At 38.9% G+C, this 24,522-nt stretch overlaps 1 protein-coding gene across 2 annotated transcripts in view; it reads right to left on the bottom strand.

Moving 5' to 3' along the window:
- The window catches only part of Usp53 (ubiquitin specific peptidase 53), a 53,784-nt gene that overhangs the window by 10,219 nt on the left and 19,043 nt on the right, over window positions 1–24,522 (bottom strand). Inside the window, exons 2-14 of one of the 2 annotated variants that reach the window (XM_041648497.1) lie at window positions 24,013–24,067; window positions 19,943–20,035; window positions 18,495–18,629; window positions 15,711–15,824; window positions 15,549–15,631; window positions 13,605–13,710; window positions 12,357–12,503; window positions 11,509–11,658; window positions 9,778–9,940; window positions 9,196–9,345; window positions 7,575–7,718; window positions 6,516–7,248; window positions 4,587–4,663 (exon numbers count right to left, since the gene is read on the bottom strand). In XM_041648497.1, coding sequence (XP_041504431.1) covers window positions 4,587–4,663; window positions 6,516–7,248; window positions 7,575–7,718; window positions 9,196–9,345; window positions 9,778–9,940; window positions 11,509–11,658; window positions 12,357–12,503; window positions 13,605–13,710; window positions 15,549–15,631; window positions 15,711–15,824; window positions 18,495–18,518 — 1,891 coding nt within the window. In that variant the 5' untranslated portion in view covers window positions 18,519–18,629; window positions 19,943–20,035; window positions 24,013–24,067. The remainder of the gene's footprint in view (window positions 1–4,586; window positions 4,664–6,515; window positions 7,249–7,574; window positions 7,719–9,195; window positions 9,346–9,777; window positions 9,941–11,508; window positions 11,659–12,356; window positions 12,504–13,604; window positions 13,711–15,548; window positions 15,632–15,710; window positions 15,825–18,494; window positions 18,630–19,942; window positions 20,036–24,012; window positions 24,068–24,522) is intronic. The other variant, XM_041648488.1, reaches the window with a different exon arrangement.

Raw genomic sequence — 24,522 nt, 5'->3', positions numbered from 1 at the left:
GAATATCCTTGTATCGCAGCAGAACTCATGATATGGTGATAAGGCTACAAGAATCTCTAGTAATAAAATGCTGATGTCCTTGACTGGTCTTGACAGGCACTCACACACAGGGCAGATATTCACAGACACACACAGGAATGCAAAAGAGTAAATTTCAAAAACAAACAAAAAACCAGACAAACCACCATAGGGTGTGGCAGCACTAAAAAGTGACTGTGAAGAGGTTCCCAGTAACAGTGTTTACAATAGGTAAAAGGTAGCAACAACTCAAATGTGCATCAACCAATGGACATACAGCAACAACAGACATGCCATCATGGATGGGGAAAGCCCAGGCGGCCTGGAACGGTGAGAGCAGGAGAAACAGGCTCACCCATGAAGAACCCACCGATTGGTTATCCAGTACCAAATGGTCAGCTTGGAAAACATGTAAATAATATTCTAGACTCAGCAGATTGTATTTATGTACTTAGGAAGATACATGTATGTATACATATGCTTATAATAAAAAAAGGCATCCATGGATTTGAAAAAAAGCAAAGAGGGACACGTGAGAGCTTGTAAGGAGGACAGGGAAATGGGAAGTGATACAATTATGTTATTATCTCAAAAAATGAAAGAAAATGACGTTCTCACATGTGTTACAGCATGGATAATCGCTGGGGTCATTATGAATAAAATGGCCCAGATACAAAGGATATATAAAAACCTATTTACATGAGGCACCAAGAACAGCCAAACTTGGTGACAAACAAGCCAAAAGAACCAGAGTGACAATTACAGTTTAATTTCTTGAGGGGAGAAGAGGAAGCTGTTTAGTGAGCAGAAAGCTTAGCTTTCGATTAAAGAAGTTTGGGAGATGGAGGCGGTGATAGCTAATGACACATAAAAATAAACTAGAATCATAAGTTTTGTTAAGTATTCTTTACTGAACACTGATGTTCAATGTGTAAAGTCGCTGCGAACAATAAGGTCTTCATCACGGAGATCGCCATGACCTTGTGTTTTCACACCCACCAGGAAACGAAGAACATTCCCTGAACTTGCAGTTATTGTTCATTTCACTGACCTCTGCTGTGATTTCTGGCCAACCTTTTACAGTTTCCTGTAATACTTGTTACTTAGACTTTTATCGGGTTTTTAAAGCAAGCCAGGCATTTTACTATGGGAAGGGAAAGTTACTTCCTTAATATAAAGTGTTTCCTCCTGATAGCAAACATTTGATGAAAACAAAATAAATTATCAAATAATCATTTTCAAGGCCTGTAACCTGGAAAATAAACTCCACAAAAACCTTAAGGAGGATAAGGACTAAAATGTTTGATGTTTGGCTCTTTATGGCTGTTTACTGTGAAAAGGGACTCTCTCTGTCTGAATTCTAAAACTTCAAGTGTTCTCGTGCATCTCAGCAGCCCAGCCCCTTTCCTCCCCCATGGGCCCTCACATTTGTCTGGCTTATAAGCGGCTGTATATTTAGGAAGTCACATATAATAGAGCGGCACCATCACGTATTATTTCCAAACTGATCCTTTTCTGATGACTGCTTGTCAGTCGTTCTTAAGTCTATGGTATCATTTCCGCTATTATGCGCACTTCCCCAGCTCTAGGCATTTGTAAACTACACTCCATTCCCCCTGCTATCATTACAGCTATCACACACACTTAATTCAGCTCTAGGGATTTCTTAGAACTCACATTCCATTCTTAAAATGAGGCCTCCTTCTAAGAGTTACCTTAGACAATGGGGAGTGAGCAGAAGAACATGTGCCACCTCTAGTGTGACCTTTAGACCTAGAGATGGTTTTCCATGCCGTACGTTCCTTTCATTCCTACAATTACAGTACTGCTTGTATGAGGCCTTGACTGATACATTGCACAGATATGAACAAGGTATAAACCTATGACAAGACACTGAAATCTTGAAGCTAATACCACACAAGTGTTATAGTTAATACTCCCAAACTGACAGAATCTAGAATCGCTTAGGAAACATCTCTGGACATGAATATAAAGACTGGGGGACTGAGGTAGGAAGACATACACTAAATATGGGCAGCACCATTCCATGGACTGCAGCCTAGACTCAATATGAGCATTCATCTTTCCCTGCTTCCTGGCTGCAGATGCAATGTGTCTCAGCCACCTCAGCTTCCTGTGGTCGCCCATCCTCGCCATGCTGAGCTCTAATACTCTCAGAGTGTAAGCCAAGATGACTCAAGTCGCTTCGTCAGGTATATCACAGCAACACGAACACTGACTAACACAGTAAGCTAGAGCCTGTGTACCCTATTGATGTTTCTCTTTCTCACTGCCTAGAGTAGCTAATGCCATCCTTTAAAGGCCTTTGAGCATGAACTTCCCTTATAGCAGGGAGACCAGCTCTGGCTTGCCATTTGGTGAGGGTATCTGGTATCTTGGTCTCAGTTCTGGTTCACAATTTAAAGCAGGGGGCCCATTATCTACATTCTGGCCTCAGTTCTGGTTTGCCATCTGAAGGTAGGGAGTGCAAAGACATCAGTCCCCACCCTAGGTCACCGGACAAGGTTAGGTAATCAGCAGAGAATCAGTCTCCCCCAGTACTATTTCCCTCTACAGCTCTTCCTTATTTATAGACTACACAGTCACTGTGGCAAGCCACTCTGGGTCCTCACTGTTCATGTCCTCCACATCCTGTCCAAACTGTCCCCTCCAAAAACTACAAAGCCCAGAGAAATGACCTAACTAAAATTCCTGACACACAATTCAAATAAACAATTTAAAATATGTTCACATAACTCAAAGAGGACATGAATATATTCAAGAACACAAACAGCTGGATAAAACGAGGAAGTCAATTCAGGATACTAATAGAAGTCAATAAGGAGATAGCAATATTGAAGAAAAATAAATCAAAATGATAGAAATTAAAATTACAATAGGTGAAATAAAAGTTCACTGGAAAGCTTAGCCAACAGAATGGATCATGTGGAGAAGAAGACTTCAGGACTCGAAGGCAAAAGAAAGGAACAGGATTACTCAGTCAAGGTCAATGATAAATTTTAAGATTATATATGCATATATATATAAATTATTTATACACTAAGTTAGATAAACAGAAAATCTTTGGAACACCATGAAAAGCAAAACTGATGAATTATGAACACAGAAAGAGAATAGGAAATACTTTCAATAAAATCACAGAACATTTCCCAAATCTTGTGAAAGAGATACCCATCCAGATATAAGAACATCATATAGATAGGACAAGAATATCATATAGTTAAAACACTGAATATACAGGACCAAGTATGCTAAAAGCTGCAGGTGATAAGGGCCAACCTACAAATTAAGACAAGTCCATCAGAATAATTGCTGACTTCTCAATGGAAACTTTAAAAGCCAGAGAACCTGGAAATATATAACTCAAATTCTGAAAAAAAAATTACCACAGCTAAACCAGTTTAATATGTCTAGCAAAACTATCTATACTAAATGAAGGAGAAAGGAAAATTTACCATTACGAAAGCAAGCTAAAGGAATTTATCACCCAAGTCTAAGTCCTACAGGATACCTGAAAGATCTATTTCAGACAGAAAGGAAAGATAAGAGGTTCATAGAAAAAAACAAGAAGGCAGTAGTTTCACAAAATGACAAAAAAAACAAAACCCCTAAAAAAACCAAACCTACAAAATCAGAATGAAAGGAATCAATACATACTTTTCAACAATAATTCAATATTAATGATATCAATGTTCTTGGCAAAGACAATGTAACAAATTGGATTAGAAAATTTCCTTCTGTTGCTTTCTTTTCTTTCTTTCTTTCTTTCTTTCTTTCTTTCTTTCTTTTTTTTTTTTTTTTTCCGAGACAGGGTTTCTCTGTAGCCTGTCCTGGAACTAGCTCTTGTAGACCAGGCTGGTCTCGAACTCACAAGAGAACCGCCTGCCTCTGCCTCCCGAGTGCTGGGATTAAAGACATGTGCCATGGATCATGTGGTCCTTCTGTTGCTTTCAAGAAATGTACTTTGCCATCAAAGATAATGTCTTAGGATGGAAGAGTGGAAGAAGTCTTTCTCAGTGGGAGGTCTTTCTGTAAATGTGTTGTTTTTATTGGTTGATGAATAAAGCTGTTTTGGCCAGTAGCTTAGCAGAGTAAACCCAGACAGTAAATCCTAACAGAGATAGAGTAGGTGGAGTCAAAGAGAGGCCATGTAACCTCCGAAGGAGAAAGATAGATACCAGAACATTACCTGTAAGCCATAGCCTCATTGAGAAAACACAGAATAATGGAAATGAGTTAATATAAAATGTAAGAGCTAGCTAGGAATAGATATAAGTCTTTGGTCAAACAGTGTTGTAATTAATATAATTTTTGTGTGATTCTTTGGGTCTGGGTGGCTAGGAAACAAAAGAAGTCTCCGTTTACAATGAACAGGATGTGGAAGTATAAACCAAATAAATCTTTCCTTCCCAAGTTGCTTGAGCTGTGGTATTTCATCACAGCAATAGAAACACTGACCAAGACATAGGTATATCATAACAGCGAACAATAAATCATTGTAATTCACTCTTTACTGAAACCATCAGGCATATAAGTGCAATTTTTACCTTCTAAGTGGTCTTTGCTCTGATGAGATATACACTCCACACTGTTCATATTTAGACTGCTCATCTTAATCTGTTCACTGGAAAAGAAGACACACACACCAAGAACATCAGTTATTGTGGATTATCTTTTTTTTCAAGAAAAAGGAAATAACATTTGTTAAAACATTACTGCATGCTATTCTAAGAACTTAATGTAATGTTTGTTATTGTTCTATTTTGTTTTACAGTTCCACAATCCTCCTGCCTTTGCCTCTGAAGTGCTACAATTAGTGGCATGGCTCAATGCATATTATTTATTTATAGCTTATAGACACTTGAATGTAGTTATACTCCTTATAATGAAAAATTGGTTTGTAAATCAAATTAATTTGCCCAATAATTAAGATGCACATTTCTGTCTTTAGAAAGTCCTGTTCTTTCTACTATGTGTTACTGCATTTCCAGAAGTGTACGAAATTTAGTACTAAGAAAAAAGTTCCTTTAATTCTTGATGGAAACAATTATTTTAGCTAAGCATAAGCAGCTGATTTGTATAAACCTAATTTTTTAAAAAATGAATCAATGTGGTCAAGCACTAGGTAAAATTAAGTATGTTTTTGGAAAATTAAAAACAGGAAAACATAGTAAGAATGATTCTAAGAAAACCCACTAGACTGAAAGCAAGCATGTTTGGGAGATTACAGAGAGGAATGTACTATTGATAACAATAAAAAATTATGTATTTAGAGTTAATGAACTGATCACAAATTTATTTTGCTCAATTACTTTATACTTGCTTCCATGGAACTGTGTTATAGGTAACAGAAACTACCCAGTTCTGAGATACAAATGTGTATGTGTATGTATGAACATGTGTATGTATGAATATGTGACAATATGAATGTGTATGTATGAATGTGACAATGAATATATATACACACATATATATACACACATGTAATATAATATATAATATATTATCTCTGACGCATATATTTTACATATAAATAATTCAACAATGAATTCAAAGAATTCACCAATCAGTTTAACTAAAATACCAATTTAAGTCAACACTTTAAAGCCTTTACTAAAAAATCAATAGTTGAGAGGAAAAGCTGGCTCGATGGTGAAGAGCGCTGGCTGTTCTTCCAGAGGACTAGTTCAATTCCCAGCACTCACATGGCAGCTCACAACTGTCTGTCACTCCCAGGGCTCCAACACCTTCTTCTGGTCTCAACAGGAACCACATATATTTGGCGCCAGACATACAAGCCAAACACCCCCCAGCCCCTCCCCCCCACAAAACCAAATGAGTTTATTTTTAAAAATCAAGTTGATAATAATGAAAATAAAGCTATACATTTGTAGTTTTCAAGTTTCCTAGAAACAGAGAGCTGTTATTTTAAAGTCAGGAAATAAATATTAAAGTTGACAATATGAGCTGTCAAACAAGCTGCAATATCCTAAGTCTCTTCACTCTAAATTCACATCAAACACAGACCTGTAAAACTACTTCAAACAATTACCAAGGAAGATGGTGAGTGCAGGGAGGCAGCACGGAGGAAGACGGCTTACCGTCTTTACGAGCAAATCAATACAATGAAGTAAAAGCATATATCTCACTTGTCTAAGTTCAGTCCAAAATTTACATAACAGTTTTAAAGCAGGAAAACATCTCTAAAAAAAGATAAAGAGGGTCTGGAGAGACAGCTCAGCATATAAAGACACTATTTGCTCTTCCAGAGGACCAGAGTTGAGTTCACAGCATCCTTGTGAGATTTGGTTGTAACTCCAGCTCCAGGGGATTCATTTTTGGCCTCCATGGGCACACACACAGTAAAATTCCCACAAAAAACCCACTATATTATATATACACAAATAGAAGAATAAAATTAAAAAATAAAACAATAAAACCCAAATAGTGAGGGAGAAATTGTTGATCTCTATTACCTGAAGGCTTTAACAGCAGCGGTCTCCATTACTGTCCCACTTCCATCAGTACCAGGTGAGTCCAAATTAGCAGATCCATTACTGACATGATCGCTGCTTTCATACCCAGACTCTGTCCTTTGCACCTGCCAGCTGTTACCAGGACCTCTGCTCTCTGTGGGGCTTGTATTTTTCTCTGTTCCTTTCCCATTAGTTTCCAGGGAACTTCGGCTTCCTGTTTCCTGCTTCATTTCATCTTCGTAGATGGTCATTAACCCCTTCTGCTTTAGGTTTGCTTTTGGCCAGTTCGTGAAACTCTGATCCTTGCTATATTTAGGTCTGCTACTGACATCTGACTTATGCCTAGGACTATGCTGCCTTTTTTCACTTTCACTAAAAACACTATCAACATTTAATGTTTCTCTCATAGGTTTCCAGGCACGGTGGCGGTTTTTAGTCCTGCTACTGCAGCTGCTTCCTTTGTCCCTTGAATCTTGACTGCTGTCGGTATCATATCCAGTGCCACTGTCACTCCTAGCCTTGCCTGTTGTTCTCTCTCCAGGAACAAGAAGATTCTGGGGTTTGCTTGAGCTGAACAGTTTCCCAGAAGTGTGGCTCTCATGGGCAGCTCGGTCATGTTTGCAAGGTCCTTTGCCTTGGCTATGGTAGAGATGGGGGCTGCCCTGTTGTCTAGAGCCATCCAGGGCAGGAGGTGATCCAGATTTGAGAGGTGAGACGTCTTCATCAACCAAATCTTAAAAATAATAACAGCACATAGACACACATCAACCTCCTCTCACAGCAGCTCAGTGAACACAAGCTAAACAACTTGTTGGAAATGCTAAACCCATCACATGTAAATAATAAAAATCAAAATATATAAAGCTAAACCCATCACATGTAAATAATAAAAATCAAAATATATCATTTTTCTATTTAGTATAGAAACATTCAAGAAATCAAACTGACAAACATGCAAATACATAAAATGTAAATATACACTGTATACTATAAAACTCCGTTTTAAAATAAGATTTTTGCTGGTTCTTTCTAAAGTGAATGCTCCAAGAGCTAACTTACCCCTGTGCCGGCCTGTGTCTTTCCTTTGTCCCTTTTCCAAATCTTTCCGTTGAGAAGAAAGTGCATTTTTCTGTTCAATGGCTTTGAGAGCACATTCTCGGGAAATATCTTTTATCTTTTCTCTTTGATCATTGCTTAACTTAACTGTAAAAAAATATTCTTATAATAATACACAGCATTTTTTCAAGTTGTTCAACAAAAGTAAACCCTGAATTAAAAAAGAAAAAAAAAACTATACTTAAAAAAGTCATGGAGCAGAGAGATGGCTCAGTGGGATGGGGCCCTTGTTGCCAAGCCTGACAACCTCAGTTCAATCCCTGGGACTCATATGATAGAAAGAGAGAAGCAATTCCCCAAAGTTGTCCTCTGACCTTCACACACACACACTGTGTCGTGCACATGTACATACACAGTGTACACACTCGCACATGCACACACATGTACATACACAGTGTACACACTCGCACATGCACATGTACATACACCGTGTACACACTCGCACATGCACACACATGTACATACACGGTGTACACACTCGCACATGCACACACATGTACATACACGGTGTACACACTCGCACATGCACACACATGTACATACACGGTGTACACACTCGCACATGCACACACATGTACATACACGGTGTACACACTCGCACATGCACACACATGTACATACACGGTGTACACACTCGCACATGCACACACATGTACATACACGGTGTACACACTCGCACATGCACACACATGTACATACACGGTGTACACACTCGCACATGCACACACATGTACATACACGGTGTACACACTCGCACATGCACACACATGTACATACACGGTGTACACACTCGCACATGCACATGTACATACACAGTGTACACACTCGCACATGCACACACATGTACATACACGGTGTACACACTCACACATGCACACACATGTACATACACGGTGTACACACTCGCACATGCACACACATGTACATACACGGTGTACACACTCGCACATGCACATGTACATACACAGTGTACACACTCGCACATGCACACACATGTACATACACAGTGTACACACTCGCACATGCACACACATGTACATACACAGTGTACACACTCGCACATGCACACACAAATGTAATTTTAAAAATCAAACTACATAAACTCATTTTTATGCTTAACTAAATGTTCAGCATGATTTTTCTTGACATTGGAAAACCACATTTTCTTTGAATACATTTTATATAGTATTTAGGGAAAGCATTGTAAATAAAAAAAGATGAAAAGTGTTATTGAATAAAGAGGCAGAAAGTATTTTCCATGTTCTAAGTATTCTTATTTATTTAAATCTCTGAGGCAGGTACCATAACAATCTCCAATTCGTGTGAGATATAAAGCTGGTCAAAGTTTACAAAGCTGTGTGACTTCATGCTGTCTTGTACCACTGCACAGGCTACCTTGAACTGGTCAGTAGAAATATAACTCTCAGAGAAATGCATTCCTGAGCCAGGCAAGGCAGTTTAGCCTTTCTGTTCAGTTCTTACCAGGAGATACAGGTTCAGTAAGTGAGTAAGAAAGAGCGCTCAATTGTTTATGAACCATGTACACGAGGCAATGGAAACATACCTGGTCCTCGCCTTCCGCTTGTCTGCATTTGCGTCCGATTAAATGATGACGTATCAGTTTGAAGTTTGTGATTTTCTCTTTGTTTAGCCTGACCACTAAATCCGTTTTCCTTTGCGTTATCTGGTTTGTAACTGATAGGCTTTCCACATCCTTAAAAAGACAGTTAAAGATGCATCATTCCTTTCCTTCCCATTAGAAGATGTTTAAATCACCTTTTCAGACATTTTAAATACTCTAGATAAAATAACTTAACGCTTACAGGGCTGATACCACTCGGGGATTGTATGCTTTGCTGCTTTGAACTTTCTGATCACTAAACCATTTACAATCTCAGAGTTAACCCCCACCAACTAGCCTCTTCTGTGTTATGGGTGTATCACACTGGGTGATTCCTAAAAGGGCTTCTGAGGCTACTGACAGGGAAAGGTTTCTTTGAAAAGATCAACAAAATATAGTAGAATTATTTTGAATTTTACCTGACTGAAACTCAATCTTAAAATATTCTCAATATTCATGCTACATTCAGCATTAAATGTTAGTTATTTTATAGTAGAAAAATACCAAAAAAATCCAAAGAATTACCCATATTTTCTGCAACCGATTTGTAATGTGACCAGTGGACAACCTGCCTGAGTGCATCCTCAGTCGAGACTGCTGTGCCATCTGGGTTTGCGTAAAACAGCAGAAGTGGCTGTAAGTGGCATCGTATGCACTTGGAGACTACATCTTTCCATCTACTTCCAATCTTTAAAGAAAAAAATCACAAAATAAAAACAAGAATTAATTCCTGAAGTGTGGAACACAAACAGGCAGAAACTGAATTAATTCACATTTCAAAGGCTTTCAATTGCTAACAATTCAAGTACTATGAGTAATTTTAATAACTAGCCCAAATAAAAGTTTTACAGATCCTTTTTTTTTTCTTCCAGATTCTCATTTTTAAAAAACTTGATAGGCAAGAGCCAATGAGATGGCTCAGTGGTAAAAGACTCTCGCTGCTAACCCTGATGACTTGGGCTTGCTCCTCAGGACCCACAAGGTAGAGAGGGAGAACTGACTCCCAATGGACTCTCCTCTGACCTCATACAATATTGTAGTATGTGTGTTCTCCCTCCCCAAATGTACATACAATAAATGTAAAGAGGCAAAATGATACTTTCTGTACTAATATTTAATAATTAAATTTTATTTATATACACATCTCAACCTGTACCTGGTTGAACTCATGGCAATCATAGTTCAGCTTGTCAAGGGCTGGAGTTACAGGTGTGAGCCAACATGTCTGGCCTAATACTAAATTTTAAGCAGCTTTTCATATATATCATTTAACAAAGCATCCAAGGCAGTTCAATAGAGACATATAAAGGAGTTTATTCAACAAATGGTGCTGGAAGGCTGGACAGCCCAAAGAGAAAGCAACTTCCACCCAAAGTTCATAAAAATAAACATCAGCTCAGAAAACTAAAGAGAAAATCTTTACCAAACAAACTCAGAGAAGAAAAAAAAATGGAAAATGGTCTTCATCAACTTAAGTAATAATATCTGTTTTGGAAAGATGTATCACTATGAAATGGAAAGTAGCCAGATGTATTGGCACATTCCTTTAATCCTAGCACTAAGGAGGCCAAGGCAGGGCATCTCTCAGAGTTCAAGGCCAGCATGGTCTATATCATAAGTTCCAGGCCAGTCAGTGCTACTTAATGAAACTGTCTGAAGAAGAAATTGAAAGTAAACATAAAAATAATAAAGGACTTGTGCATAGAACAAAGAAAATCCTAGAATTCAATAAGATATTCCAATTTGAAAAACTGGCAGAACATTTGAATAGACAACACATACAAACACACACACACACAGTCACAAACACACAACCAATAAGCACATAGGAAGAATGCTCAAATTACTATTAACCACAAGGAAAAACATCTAAACATTATAGTGAGATGTTTTATTCACAGTATTCCAAGAGCTAGTTTGAGCTACACAGTAAATTCCAGATTAGATTGGACTGTAGTGTGAGGCACTGTTCCAAAAAAGTGAAAAATTTATCAAAAGATATAACATATATGATCTAACTCCTTATTATATAGACACAATTTGAAAGGTAGTGCATCGAACTGCCTCTACCCTAAAACATACTATTCTAGAAATGGACTGGATTAAAACTTAAGTTGCAAAAGAACTTAAATTTTAAATAATTTTAACAGTAGCTTATCTTTACATTCATTAATCTAATAGTTACAGTTATAATTGTTATTGTGTATTTCTAAAGTATAAAAAAGTACAGTGATTGCTGCAGTTAGAAGGTCTCACCTCCTTCACGTGTGCATCGTCAAAGAACACCCACTTGGCGCTCTTGGTATGAAAAGCAAAGGCACAGTAGTGTCGGCTGGTGTAACAGATCATCCCAACAAGGTGAAGCTCGCTGTCTGTGGCATTTTCATCAGTCACCCTATAAAAAAGCTATTTAAAAACATTAATGTATATTTACTATCGTCTCTTTAAGAAGAGAAACAGTGAATGACAGATTTGAATTACTATGAAAGCATCTCACAGACAGCCTGGCCTTCGCCACCGTTCCTCCCGAGGCATGGCTGACAATGAACTGTGACAGAGCACTTCCAGTCTGCAGGGAACCTTAGGTCCCACACGCTGAGTCCCTATGCATTAGTGCAGTAGGTTTCTCTAGCGACACACAAATGACACTTAACCTAAACCCCAGATGTGAGATGACGTACACATTCTCAATTAGATAACACATCGGAAGAAACACTAAAGTATAACTGTTTAAAATCTTAATTGAAACAATAACAAACAATATAGCAATCAATTTTTAAAACCAAGTATGTATACATTGATTAATTTTAAACCTTAAGCCCTTCCTAGATTAGAATTTATCACATTCATGTCCAGTGGCATCGATCATCATTCCAAGGAGAAGGGGCATGAGATGGTTTAGTTTGTAAATTGAGTTATTTCTAGTCTATGGACAAAGGTATTATGCTTTGTCTGCCTTAAAATCATCTTCATCAGAGCACATCTGGATATCAATATTCCTTTAAAAGATTTAGGTTCTGATGAACAAAACTAAAAATCATGATATATGAAACATCAGAAAGGAATTTAAAGGCAGCAGGGAAAGGCACAAAGAGTTGTGATACCCCAGGAAGGTAGAGATGTGTGGCTAGGCTTCGAACAACATCTTCAGTTAAGTCAGAGTGCTCAGAATCCCAGACTAGTCCAATGGTAACAATCTCCGGGCAATTCATTAAAACACGGCGAATTTTTATTTTTTGGCCACAGTTACTCTAGAAAAAAACAAATGCAAAGAATAAGCTTTTAAATTACCAATTACTATATATAGCCTATATTACATAATGAAAATCAAAATGTATCTGAAATTTGTTTTTTCAGTTTACTAGAAATTGACTTCTAACCAGCTATTTGTCTTTACTCATTAAGCAAGAACTTAATTTTAACACATTTGGTATTTTTAGATGTGTTAAAACAAATATTCATCCTGAAACAACAACAAACACAGGAAGAAAACCCTCAAGGTTGCTAGCAGCTAGATAGATGGTGTTTAGGAGGCTGAGCCAGCCTGGACTATGGCATTACAATCTGTCTAAAAACGCTGAAGTCATTAACAATACTATGGAAAAAAACCTCACTTCTCACATTTACTCAAAGTAACAACAAAAATGATTCCTCTGCAGTTATATGATAAATTTCAGTGCTTTATTATAATGAATCCAATGGATGCACACTCTTAGTATTCAGACATCTGCACTGACCTGCCCTCGGGGTTCTGACAGGCTATGCCCTCAGCCGCAGCAGCCACTAAGAGCACCTCCTGTGCAATTCACTACGTTCCCTTTAAAAGGGCCCTGCCCACCTCCCATCTCTCTCTTCTCTCTCTGTCTGCTCCTTTTTCTCTCCTCTCCTCCCCTCCTCTCTCTTCCCCTCCCCTCCTCTCCTCTTCTGCTGCTCCTGCCCCCAGAGGCCAGCCTCCCCTCCCCTTCCCTCTTTTTATGCTCTCTTTCCCCTAGTAAAAAACCCTCCATGTGAACTCTGCAGCAAGGCATCTTTCTCTCGCACGCTGCTTATTAGACCAGGAATCAAACCCGGGTCACAGTGTTAAGAGCACCAAATCCTAACCGCTAACTCAAGTGATCTCAGTTTTGGCTCAATCTCCCAAGCAGCAGGGATTACAGATGTGAACATAGTTAAAGAGTTTTAAAAGTAACAGTGCTAAGATAAATAGCTCATGTGATGTAAAGTTATCTCCAATATAATTAAATAAAGAAAAATTTTTATACATGTACAATCAGTATTTGCATGGTAATTTCTGAATGCAGATTCTCAAGTTTAGACATAGAAGTACACTAACATCCTCTAAGTGTACTTACAGGACACTTCCGATAGTCATCTGCTGTATTCGCTGCTTGCAGCAATTCCGCAAACATCTCTGGTTTAAATCGCTCATGCCTTTCCATCATTCTGTCAACTTCATTGCTACAAAATAGTAGGAGTTTTAATCTAGCCTAGCCTATAAACTTACAACACATCTATAAATTATACTTAAAAGTGGGTATTAGTATATACTGATAGGTGTGAGTTACTTTTCTGTCTGAAAAATTAACCATACAATAAAAAATTACTAAATTTGGAAGGTGTATGAAATATTAAAGACAAATATAGAACCCTATGAGATTTTCCCTTTTGAGCTGTTATCCAATTTAGCCAAGGCTGGCCTAAACTTGAAATTCTCCCACCTAAACCTCCCAAACACCTGGTTTACAGGTCAACATGTCCAGTTAAGCTTTTGTTTAGGACTTCCTGGACGAGGATAAAACGTTCTGTATGGAAGTGGTCCTAATGTAAGTGTTTTGCTTATCCTATTAATTAGCAAGTAGGAATTTGAATTTAGATTCTACCCTAAGGAGCACAAAATTGAAGAAAAGTTTCTTTCCTTAGCCCAAAGTTCCCAAAGGCAAAGCTAGCATTTCAGCTGGGGGATGCTGACTCCACCAGCAAAGTCACTTAAGTGCTGCACTTGTGCCTGTCGCTTCTACTGTGAACACTACCGGCTGCGTCAGAGCTGGGACAGACATTTTCCTGTATTACTGGGTAACTGTCCCACCTTTGAAAACATCAAGGCATGTGAAACCTTAACACAAGTCTTCTCTTTTTGAAAAGCATTTTCAAAAGGAACTGGTGAAGGTCAAACAGCATCACTACTTTCCACAGACGTTCCAGTTCTACTCGATGGTACTGTAACTACTTTGTATATGCTTCACAGCTCCATGGTTTAAAATTCACAGTATTCAGTAACCAGAGTACTCCCTAACACACTCAACAGGTAAAGAACACACGAAGAGTCTGATAAGCATTCAAATTGCACGTGGCAGTTTTATAGTATAGGGTAACTGTTCCTTCTGCAATCAGATGTGGGTTTCAATCTTAATCCACCCTCCTGCCAGATAAATTTACCAAATTAAGCTTATTAAATTGATAAAGGACTTGCAAGCAACTTTGACTGACTGATGTTACATAAAATCTAGGATAGGTTTTGTATCTTATCTAGGTCCCTGTTTCATGAAGAGGGAGAGAGAGGAGCTGGCAGACAGGCAGTAGGCACGGCAGAATTTTAAGGTGACTGGTGAGGTCTCAAATAAAAGAACCTACATAAGGATGATGTCCATGCTTTCCTTTCTTTTTACTTCATCCCAGCTTTGACCATCATAAAGGAGACAATGAAAGTGGTGGGAACCACGGCCAATACAAAGGGAACATCTTAGTAAAGACAAGGTAAAGGTCAGCTCAGTTACCAGCGAGTGTCTCATTTCTAGCTCATTCACAGTTCCAAAAGTCTGCTATAAATATAATCTGTACATTTATAGTATAAATTGTATAAATTCTGTACATTTCATTAAATAATGCATTTAGTCTGAAATGCTCCAAAATCTGAAATTTTTTTGAGTGTTGAAATCATGTTATGAATGGTAAATTCTAAACCTAAGTTTATGCAACAGGTCATGCTTAAGATGCAGAATCTCTATAAATACTACACAAAATTACTATCAGATTATGTACATAAGGGAGGTATTAAAAAAAATCCCATTTTTAGACTTGGGTTCCACCCCCACGATACTACATATTACATATCTGCAAATATTCCAAACCGAAAGTTGAAACTTTAGCCAAGCACACATGCTAAGCCTCTCGCTCTTGTGAAAGCACACTTGACAGTGTCACACGAGGAAGCGCACACTGTTATAATGATGCAGAATAAATGTCACCGTGCGTAAACGTGCTCTTGGGCTCTGTTGAATGTGTCTGAGAGGTCTTACCACAGGGCCGTTGTAGAAATGTACCGCACGAACTCTGTGAAGGGCAGAGGGTCTGAAGACGCTCCACAGCTGCGGCACACGCACTACAGGCAAAAACACAGGCTTACTCTATCGGTCTCAAGACAGAAGTCTGGGTCTAACCAGATAATCAGGACACTTCACCTGTTCATACAGAGTCATGGCAAACTTCTGATGAGTGACACAGGATTTAGATGTGCACATGTCTGCATCCCGGCTTGGCACCAGGTGAAAATGAATCCTTGCCAATATATTTTCCTAATTAAAAAAATTCAGAAAACACAAACAAAATAACTTGCTAAGTTGCTCATCTTGCAGAGAATACTTTGATATATAACTGCTTTTAACCAAATCCTTTCCATGTGTAAATGTATCAATGTCACAAATGTTTTTCAATTTTCCTCTACAATCACTTCAAATGTTCATCTTCTACAGTACTAGCTTTAAAAAAACTAATGGGAAAAAAAAAACACTTAAAGTTTTATTTTAAATACCAATCAGTGGTTGTGGTCTAGAATTCAATATCAGAAACATTTCCTACATTACCAGCATTCTCTTAATACGTAAAATCAGGTAAACGTTTTTTAAGAAAGTGTATCTATGTGAGCGCACGTGTGTGTGTGAGCGTGTGTGTGAGCAGATGCACGTGCGTGTGGAGGCCAGAAGACAGCTTCAAGTGGCATCCTTTGAGACAACGTAAGACACTGGCCTGGAGCTCACCCATGAAGCTAAGGTGGTAGCCAACGAGCCCCAGACTCTCCTCCCTCTGCCTCCTTAGCTCTGGATTGCAAGTGTGTTTGAGCATGATGGGCAATTTTACATAGAACTGAGAAACTCAGGTCCTCAACTTGTTAGGTAATCCAACTCGGCTATGTTCCCAATCCTAATTACCGTTTTATATTCCTACTTGGACCAAATAGTCTATATAACTTAAGGGACTCAATGGCTTTAATTATACCATAATTCATGCAATGTCCTTTGCAACAAATCAATAAAATTTCAAATTTATACCATGGATCAGTAAATGGCAATCTTTTTTTTCCCTAAGAATAGATCTTTTACTTGCTATAACCCTTGGTACACCTCCTTCAGGCAGGGAGTCCTAACATGCACTATTCTTACCTACCCACTCTGAGAGCTCCTGACCTATGCCTAGTCAGACAGACTAGATTCCCATTACAACTCAACTCCACCCATATGGGCCAGCTTTACCCATCTCCATTCCAAACACCTGGTCTCCTCTCTAGGGAGACTCTAGGTTCCTGTGCCAACTCCACGCATCCCTACTACCCAAGGACCACTCTCTCTCTCCAGGGAAGAGTACTAGACTCAAACCAGCAATGCCACCCACCCCCAAAGCTTGCTAAGGATCTTGTAGCCAGCGCCTGCCTTCCAGCCCTCCACTCCTGGCCTTCCTCTTCATAGAGTGATCCTACACAGTCACCATCAATCCCACCAGCACCCACTACCTGAAGCCTTTTCTAGACTCCTGGAGGTTGACTGTGAGCATCCTAGGCCTGTACAGAAGGTCTGCGGCTGTTCTAGGTAGGAAATATACTTGAACTCATTAGCACAGTAAAGACCTTATAAACAGAACACCAATAGCACAGGCATTAAGAGAACAATTAGCAAATGGGGCCTCAGGAAACTAAAACATCTGTAAAGCAATGGGCACCATCACTCGACTAAAGAGGCAGTCTGCAGAATGGGGATAAAAACTTTACTAGTTATACATCTGAGTTAGGATCTAGAATATATAAAGAAATCAAAAAAATAAACAAAAAAGCAAAAAACCCAATTTAAAAATGGGCACAGAACTAAACAGTTCTCAGAAGACAAAAAAAAAAAAAAGGCTGAGAAACACTTTTTGGTTTTTTCTTATTTCTTTTCTTTTCTTTCTTTTTTTTTTTTTTTTTTCAAGACAGGGTTTCTCTGTAGCTTTGGAGCCTGTCCTGGAACTAGCTCTTGTAGACCAGGCTGGCCTTGAACTCACAGAGATCCACCTGCCTCTGCCTCCTAAGTGCTGGGATTAAAGGTGTGTGCCACCACCGCCCTGCAAGAAATACTTTTTAAAAATGTTCAACATCCCAGTGTAGATCTCTGTATCTGCTTCCATCAGTTGCTGGATGAAGGTTCTATGATGACAATTAAGGTAGTCATCAATCTGATTACAGGGGAAGGGCAGTTTAGGTGTCTTCTCCACTATTGCTTAGAGTCTTAGCTGGGGTCATCCTCGTGGATTTCTGGGAATTTCCCTAGTGCCATGTATCTCTCTAGTCCTTTAATGGTTCCTTCAATCAAGATAATTCAGTCCTAAGGCTCTTGGATCATTGATAGGGTGTCAAGGCTATAAGAGCTACAAACAGTGGACAACTACAAGGACACATTGTCTTTTGGACACAACAAAGCAGTTGCACATATGAACTCAGAGATTTTAATAGAACAATAAAACCTGAGCAAACTGAAGCCACATCAAATCTCAGCAATGGAGAGGGGAGATGTGAACAGAATTCTACCCTCAGCCAGTAGCTTTTGGCAGTTGTCAGTTGCTGGGACAGGACTGTTTCCTCCAAGAGTAGTAAGTCAACCACCCTCCAGTAAAACTACACACACAAATCGGTCTTGAAACATTAAAAACAAAATAAGACACAAAGTTGGATGGTCGATATATAAGTTATATATAAAAATATAAGAATTCTATGTATATTTTTATAAACTAACATGCAGTAAAAAAGCAGTTAATAGTCAAAACCCAGTATACAACATCAAACACAAAATGATTTAAATTCGATCTTGAGGATAAACAACATAAAGACACTAACCAGTTCTGACATTTTTCACTTAATGTTTTATTTGCCTTCAAATTTGCATCATATCAGGAATTAAAACTACTTCTGTAACCTCTTATCGTTTGTCAGAGATACTTACAAAGCACTCAGCAGCATCGTCCATGAGGCCAAGCTGAAACCTCTGCTCATCTTTGAAGCTTTCTGCAAGAGCATGCCTTATGTTATCTGAGGGAAGTGCTTTTTCTCGACTGTGTTGAAACTGGGCAAATATTGTCTAGAAATCAAAAGTACATCAGTAGGTCTAATGCTACCATTATAAACACTTTAATAATTTCACAGCAGAGAAATTCAAGAGAGCATAACCATACCCAGAAATGAATACAGAACAGTTAATCCTGATATTCCATACAAAGTGAATTATTTGGGAACTGAGGAGATGGCTCAGAAGGCAAAACACCCACTTGGATACTGGAGTCTGAAAGTCTGAATCCCCAGAAACCACACAAAAAATCTGGGTGGGCACAGAGTGCCTGCAAGCAATCCCAGTATGCAGAAGGCAGGGATAGGGAGTCCCTAGAGCTAGCTGGCTAGCCTGACTCCCCCAAACACAGCTCCATGTCCAACTAGAGACCCTGCCTCAAAACAACATGGAGAATGACTGAGGAAAGCACCCGACACCCAAAGTCACCCTCCCCACCTCCAATTCCCAGCTGGGGTTATAGGCAGATCCAAATTCAGGTCCTCATGCTTGCACAACAAACTGAGCCATCCTCCCCTCCTCTGTAATAGCCCTATTCTGGAGCTGCCAGAACTCCCCCTTCCTCTGAAATCCTTCTCTCCCCCCCTCCCCCCAGCTCTCTCATTCTCTCGCTTACAATGCTTCTGTGTCCAGACCTCTTTGGTATTCATTGAGAAACATTTTTAAGTTGTTTCTAAATCTACCTGGAAGATTCTTCTCCCACAAGGCCCTTTACTGAACGCCATCACCTAAGTCTCAAGTAAAATGTCAACCTCCTAATACTTCCAGTTCTTTCTCTGGTTAGTATTTCCTCCTCGGCCATCCACATTCTTATCACCTAACATACTCTCCATTTGGCATACACATTGTCTCCTACTCCACAAAAGGCCATAAAGGTTCCATGAGAGTGGGGTTCTGTTGTTGTTTGTGTTAACAGGCTCTCACTATGTATCTCAGGGCAGCCTTGAACTTGAAAGTTACCTGCTTGTATATCCCAAGTGTGGGAAGAACAGGAATTGTTACAAATTGTGCTCAGTGAATTAACCCAGGCTATATCAGTGCATTAGGCCAGTAATGAGAGCAGCACCCAGAACTCAGTAACAGTCGAAAACACATTCCTTAAAATGAATAAACAGCAACTACAAAGCAAAGTATTCTCAACAGTTTCATATTACTTAAAATATCAATTTTTAATTATCTAACACAAAACTAGAAGACAAAATTCTGTGATATTTTAAGCATTCATTTTCAAAACTATGTCATTTGACAATGAACTTCAGCCCTAGCCAAACGAAGCAGCCATGAAAATGAGAATTTTGGAGGACCAACAGTAATTACTAGATAGTTACCTTCAATGCACAAAATATACAGGCATCGCCCTGACACACATGTCCAGTCAGAACTCTCAAGCTTCTTCGGAATATATCTAGTTGCCATAAAACCTAAAAAACAGATTTAAATGAAAAACAGACTGAGCTTGTTCTCATTATGAAACAAGGGCATATTTTGACATTTTAAAAGCATTAAAATAGTAAATGACTTCTTTAATCCCTGTACATAAATGGACTTGCATAACCACTAGAAACAATGGGAAGCACAAGACTACACAGAAGAAATTCCAACCGACTCACATGAAAAGCCACGGCAGGCACAGAGCACGAGAACAAAGTTCTCAGAGTTAAGGGTCAGGACAGACAGGAGACAAGGGACACTACACAGAGAACTTGGCCGAGACATGAAAGAGGAAGAGGTCATAATACTTAGCACCACCGGAAGTCTGGGAAGGAAGTATAATTAGACTTTAAAGCTAGGATGTACTAAATAGTGGTCAGTGCGTCCTGCCAAGAAGAATGGGTATGTGTGTGGTCGTACTAAATGAAAGCGGCCTGTGGCAATGGGGGCATGGTAAAGAGGAAGTCAAGCAGCAAGTTGAGTATATTTGCTGCAATTACTCTTTAGACACTTGCTACTAAGAGAAAGGCAGACAGCCAAGTGTCAGTGTTGAAATAAATCAGTCTACTACCTAAAAGCCATGTTTGTAAAACCTGAATTCTACACAGTGAAATAAATAATATTACTTGTCTCATACAGTTTTTGTGAGGATTAAATAAACAAAATGTAAAGGGTGTGAACAGCAGGGCCTGACACATAGCTGGTACACAAGTAATTACTTTAAAAAAGTTCATCAAGATTCCCTGCATCTTTTAGTAATTTCTTCAGGTAATATAACTTATAAAAACCAACTTCAAACATCTAAATTCTTGACAAAAGAACAAGATATTAGTAAAAGGTTAAGTAAAAACAAAATGAATGTTTTGCAAAACACTTGGTAGTATTTAACTTTCTTACATATTATCTCTTAGCATATCACAAAAATACAAGATTGATATCCATTTTCAAAGGTCTCAACCAAGACGAGGAAGATTAATGATAGCAAAATGTCCAATAACACAAGCTCTGAAGGCAGAAGTCCTGGGCTCCAGCTCTGGCTCTGTTGAGCAGCTCTTGAACTGATAGACAAATGTTTACTGTAGCATCTATCTCCAAGCATTGTAAAGATTAAAGGAAATGGTATATGTAACAGTCAGACAGGGATCGAATTCATAGTAAGGGCACAGCAAATGTTAGCTATTAAATATAACTTTGCTTCTAACTCAAAGAATTTATCAGAGTACTAACATGCTAAGCATGTTTTAACTGTATGCTTTGTCACGTAAAAGTTTTAGATTATTCAGTGAGTAAGACATACTCTAGCTTCTGTTCATAAAACCAATGTCTTTCATGTTGTTTCAAGAGTTGAAGTATCCTCCATGGGTGGGCCTCCAAAGTGATTACTTAATGCCAATCTCAGTGCCAGGCATGGGTATCTCCCTTCCACTGATTGGTCAGGGAGCCAGAGGCACCCCAGAACACGTAGGCATAATATTATCATTGCTTTTGGTTGCCCACCATAACCAGATGATAAGATGGTACCTGCTGAAGACACCACCCACTTCCATTGCAGGACACAGAGAAATCAACCTGACAGACTAGGAAACCCTCTCCCCCTTGGCTAGCGTTCAGAGTGCTGGAAGGTACCACGCATGCTAACAAGGGGAGAAAAGACATCGACAGTGGCCTTTCTGGATCCTTCCGGTTACAACAGTGATCTGTCTGCCACACTGAATGCACTTGTGCAACAACAGCATAACAGTTATGAGAGTAACCAACTGTTTTCTGATTGGCTACAAGGTCTGCTCCATTTCAAGTCTGGTTCTGTAAACTTGTCAGAAGTTTGTCATGACTAGGGATATCACAGGCTCTAGAGGAAGGAAAACTCATATTAAATGGTTACGTTGTCAAATTAACTTCCAAATCTGTTTGTACGCACAGATTAGTGCTGCTCTCACAGAAGTTTCTTTTTGCAGTAGGTAACAATTAATGCAGAGACTCAGTATCTGGTCAATGTACCAACTGTAAACAATAGTTAGTACTAAGCTGCCAGATGAAGAGAACTCTGAAGTGCAGACTTGTAGATATGACAAGTTTGGGCAAATGTCATCTCACAGGACCTGTGGTTATCTGCAAGGAAGATCTACAAGATCAAGCCAGTAAAAATTCTGGCATGAATAATAGGGAAGGAGCTACTGAGACCACACCCCCAGCAAAGGAGCTCTTGACACTGATGGCTGCTGAGGAAAAGTCACTTTGAGGGAGAAGAGGCCTCTAGTGGGTTGCTTATGCCAGAGTGAATGGCCTAAATCCGTGTACATATGTGCAGTACTATTTGGACGGAGGAGGAGGGGATGAGGATAAGGATAACGACAACCTCCATGCCACCACTATGATATGAAACTGGGAGGTGACAAGCTGGGGAGTCCCAGAGAAATTGAAGGGAGGGAGTGAGGGATGGATATAAGACTATATTATATACATATATGAAATTTATAAAAATAATCCTTCCTGTATTCAACATACTAGTATAAAGCCTTAAAGTTCTTATCACAAAATTACTTTAATTATAATTCATCCTTATCTTCTTTCATAAGATACAGTCTATTGACTGATAAAATAAGTCTCAGCTAACTGCTGAACTAATTAGTTTTTAGTGACATATACTCTTTTTTAATTAATTAGTGGCATATACTCTTTTTTAATTTCTTGCATGTAGTTATTTAACATGAATCCTAAAAAATGTGTGGTCTTTTTACATTTCGACAGTTTACGTATCCCCTAAAATTCATACACACAGTAAGTTTAACAAAGGAATATACACTTTGATCATATTCCTCACTTTGAAACACTATAAAAATACACTGACAACTGAGAACTGGTATAGAAGCCTTACACTGACCCATATCTTTTCATAGGTGCATCTGAAGTTGCTACAGCCTCACAAGATGTATTCTTCAATCAATTTCTAAGCAGGCTTTAAAACAGTCATGAAGCCGATTCTTAACAAGATATTTTCTGGCAGAAAGTCTGCCTGAGTAGTAGTTTTGTGGATGAGAACTGGCTTTGCAGATCAGCCTACAGCAACATCTCAACCCTGGAGGCTTCTAGAGCAAGCAGGACAGAGTGATGCTGGGTCTCACCCTGGACTGCACAGGCCCCCTCCAAGTATTCCAGTAAGAACAATGCGGAAGTCAGAAAAGGAAACATCCAAACTAGAAGGAATCATGCTGAGAGCTCATGGGAAGACCAGGATGAGACCTCACCACCAGCACCTCTCCACATAGCCACCAAGGGTCAAGACAGAAAACTCAAGTGCACAGAGCACTGGCTAAAGAAAAGAAGTGTCTGGAAGTACATTAATGTTTGGAGTAACTAAAACTCCCTGTCCAAGAAACATGAACAAAATGATCAGACTGTTTTCAAATAAATTAATATTGCCCCAGAATAAAGTTCAAAATTATCTTTAGGTATCCTAAAATATCTATAACCCCACAAGGTGAAACTTCTGTGACATGCCCTCCACACACACACACACACACACACACACACACACACAACCAGAACTTCAAAATATAAAACTATCTTTTATATAAAGGGCAAAATTAGTAGACAAGCACAGGAAAACAATTCATAGGCTAAAGGTTAAGACTGAACACATGATTCTGAGACATGAAGACACATACCTAATTATTTGCTAATGAAAACCAATGTCTAAGATAAAAAATGTAGTACGACAAATAGCAGATTAGACATTGCAAAAACAAAGACTTGGAGATACAGAGACAGAACCACACAGAATGATACAGAGGAAGGAAGACTAAGAAGGGCGTGCATGAGCTGTGTGTCACTCCAAACAGCATGTGAGTACATGCATGAGCTGTGGGTACTTCAAACCACATGTATGAAACTGGAGTCCTCCACAGAAGGAACAAACAGGACAGCAACTTGAACCAATAATAGTAAATGAGTTCCAAATAAAAATTACAAATTGACAGCTTCAAGAGACTCAACAAGCTCAACCATGAATGACGTCAAGAAACCTGTAGAGACACAATGTTATAAACCAGGGATAAGGAAAAACCTGAAGAGGGGCCACAGGACAGGACATGACATACAGAAAAGCAAAAAACCACTGTTTTCAATAGAAACTATGAGCGTACAGAAAGAAAACTATCAGGAGGCACCAGGGAGTCCATATCGTCTCCCCTATTTGAGATGCACCTAAGGCTGGCCTTCCAAGTCCTGATCTTCCTGTCTCCACCTCAAAAGAAGCGAGATTAAAGGCATGCATGACCACAGGCAGCTTTAATCTGCTAATCTTTCGAATAGGAATGAAGTATGTTTTTTTTCAAACACACAAAAACTAGAATAATACATTATTAACAAGCCAGCTCTATTTAAAAAAAAATGCAAGCAAAGGTCATTTAAACAGAAAAAAAAATCTGCATTGAAACATGGTTCCATTTAATGTAGTAGGAAGTACCATAAACAAACA

This window comes from Microtus oregoni, unplaced genomic scaffold, assembly GCF_018167655.1.
Source record: "Microtus oregoni isolate MIOR12 unplaced genomic scaffold, Mior012 000000F_ref0000247, whole genome shotgun sequence".
Classification (NCBI taxonomy): domain Eukaryota; kingdom Metazoa; phylum Chordata; class Mammalia; order Rodentia; family Cricetidae; genus Microtus; species Microtus oregoni.
The sequence above is the reverse complement of the archived record's forward strand: the minus strand, read 5'-3'. Positions and strand labels throughout refer to the sequence as shown.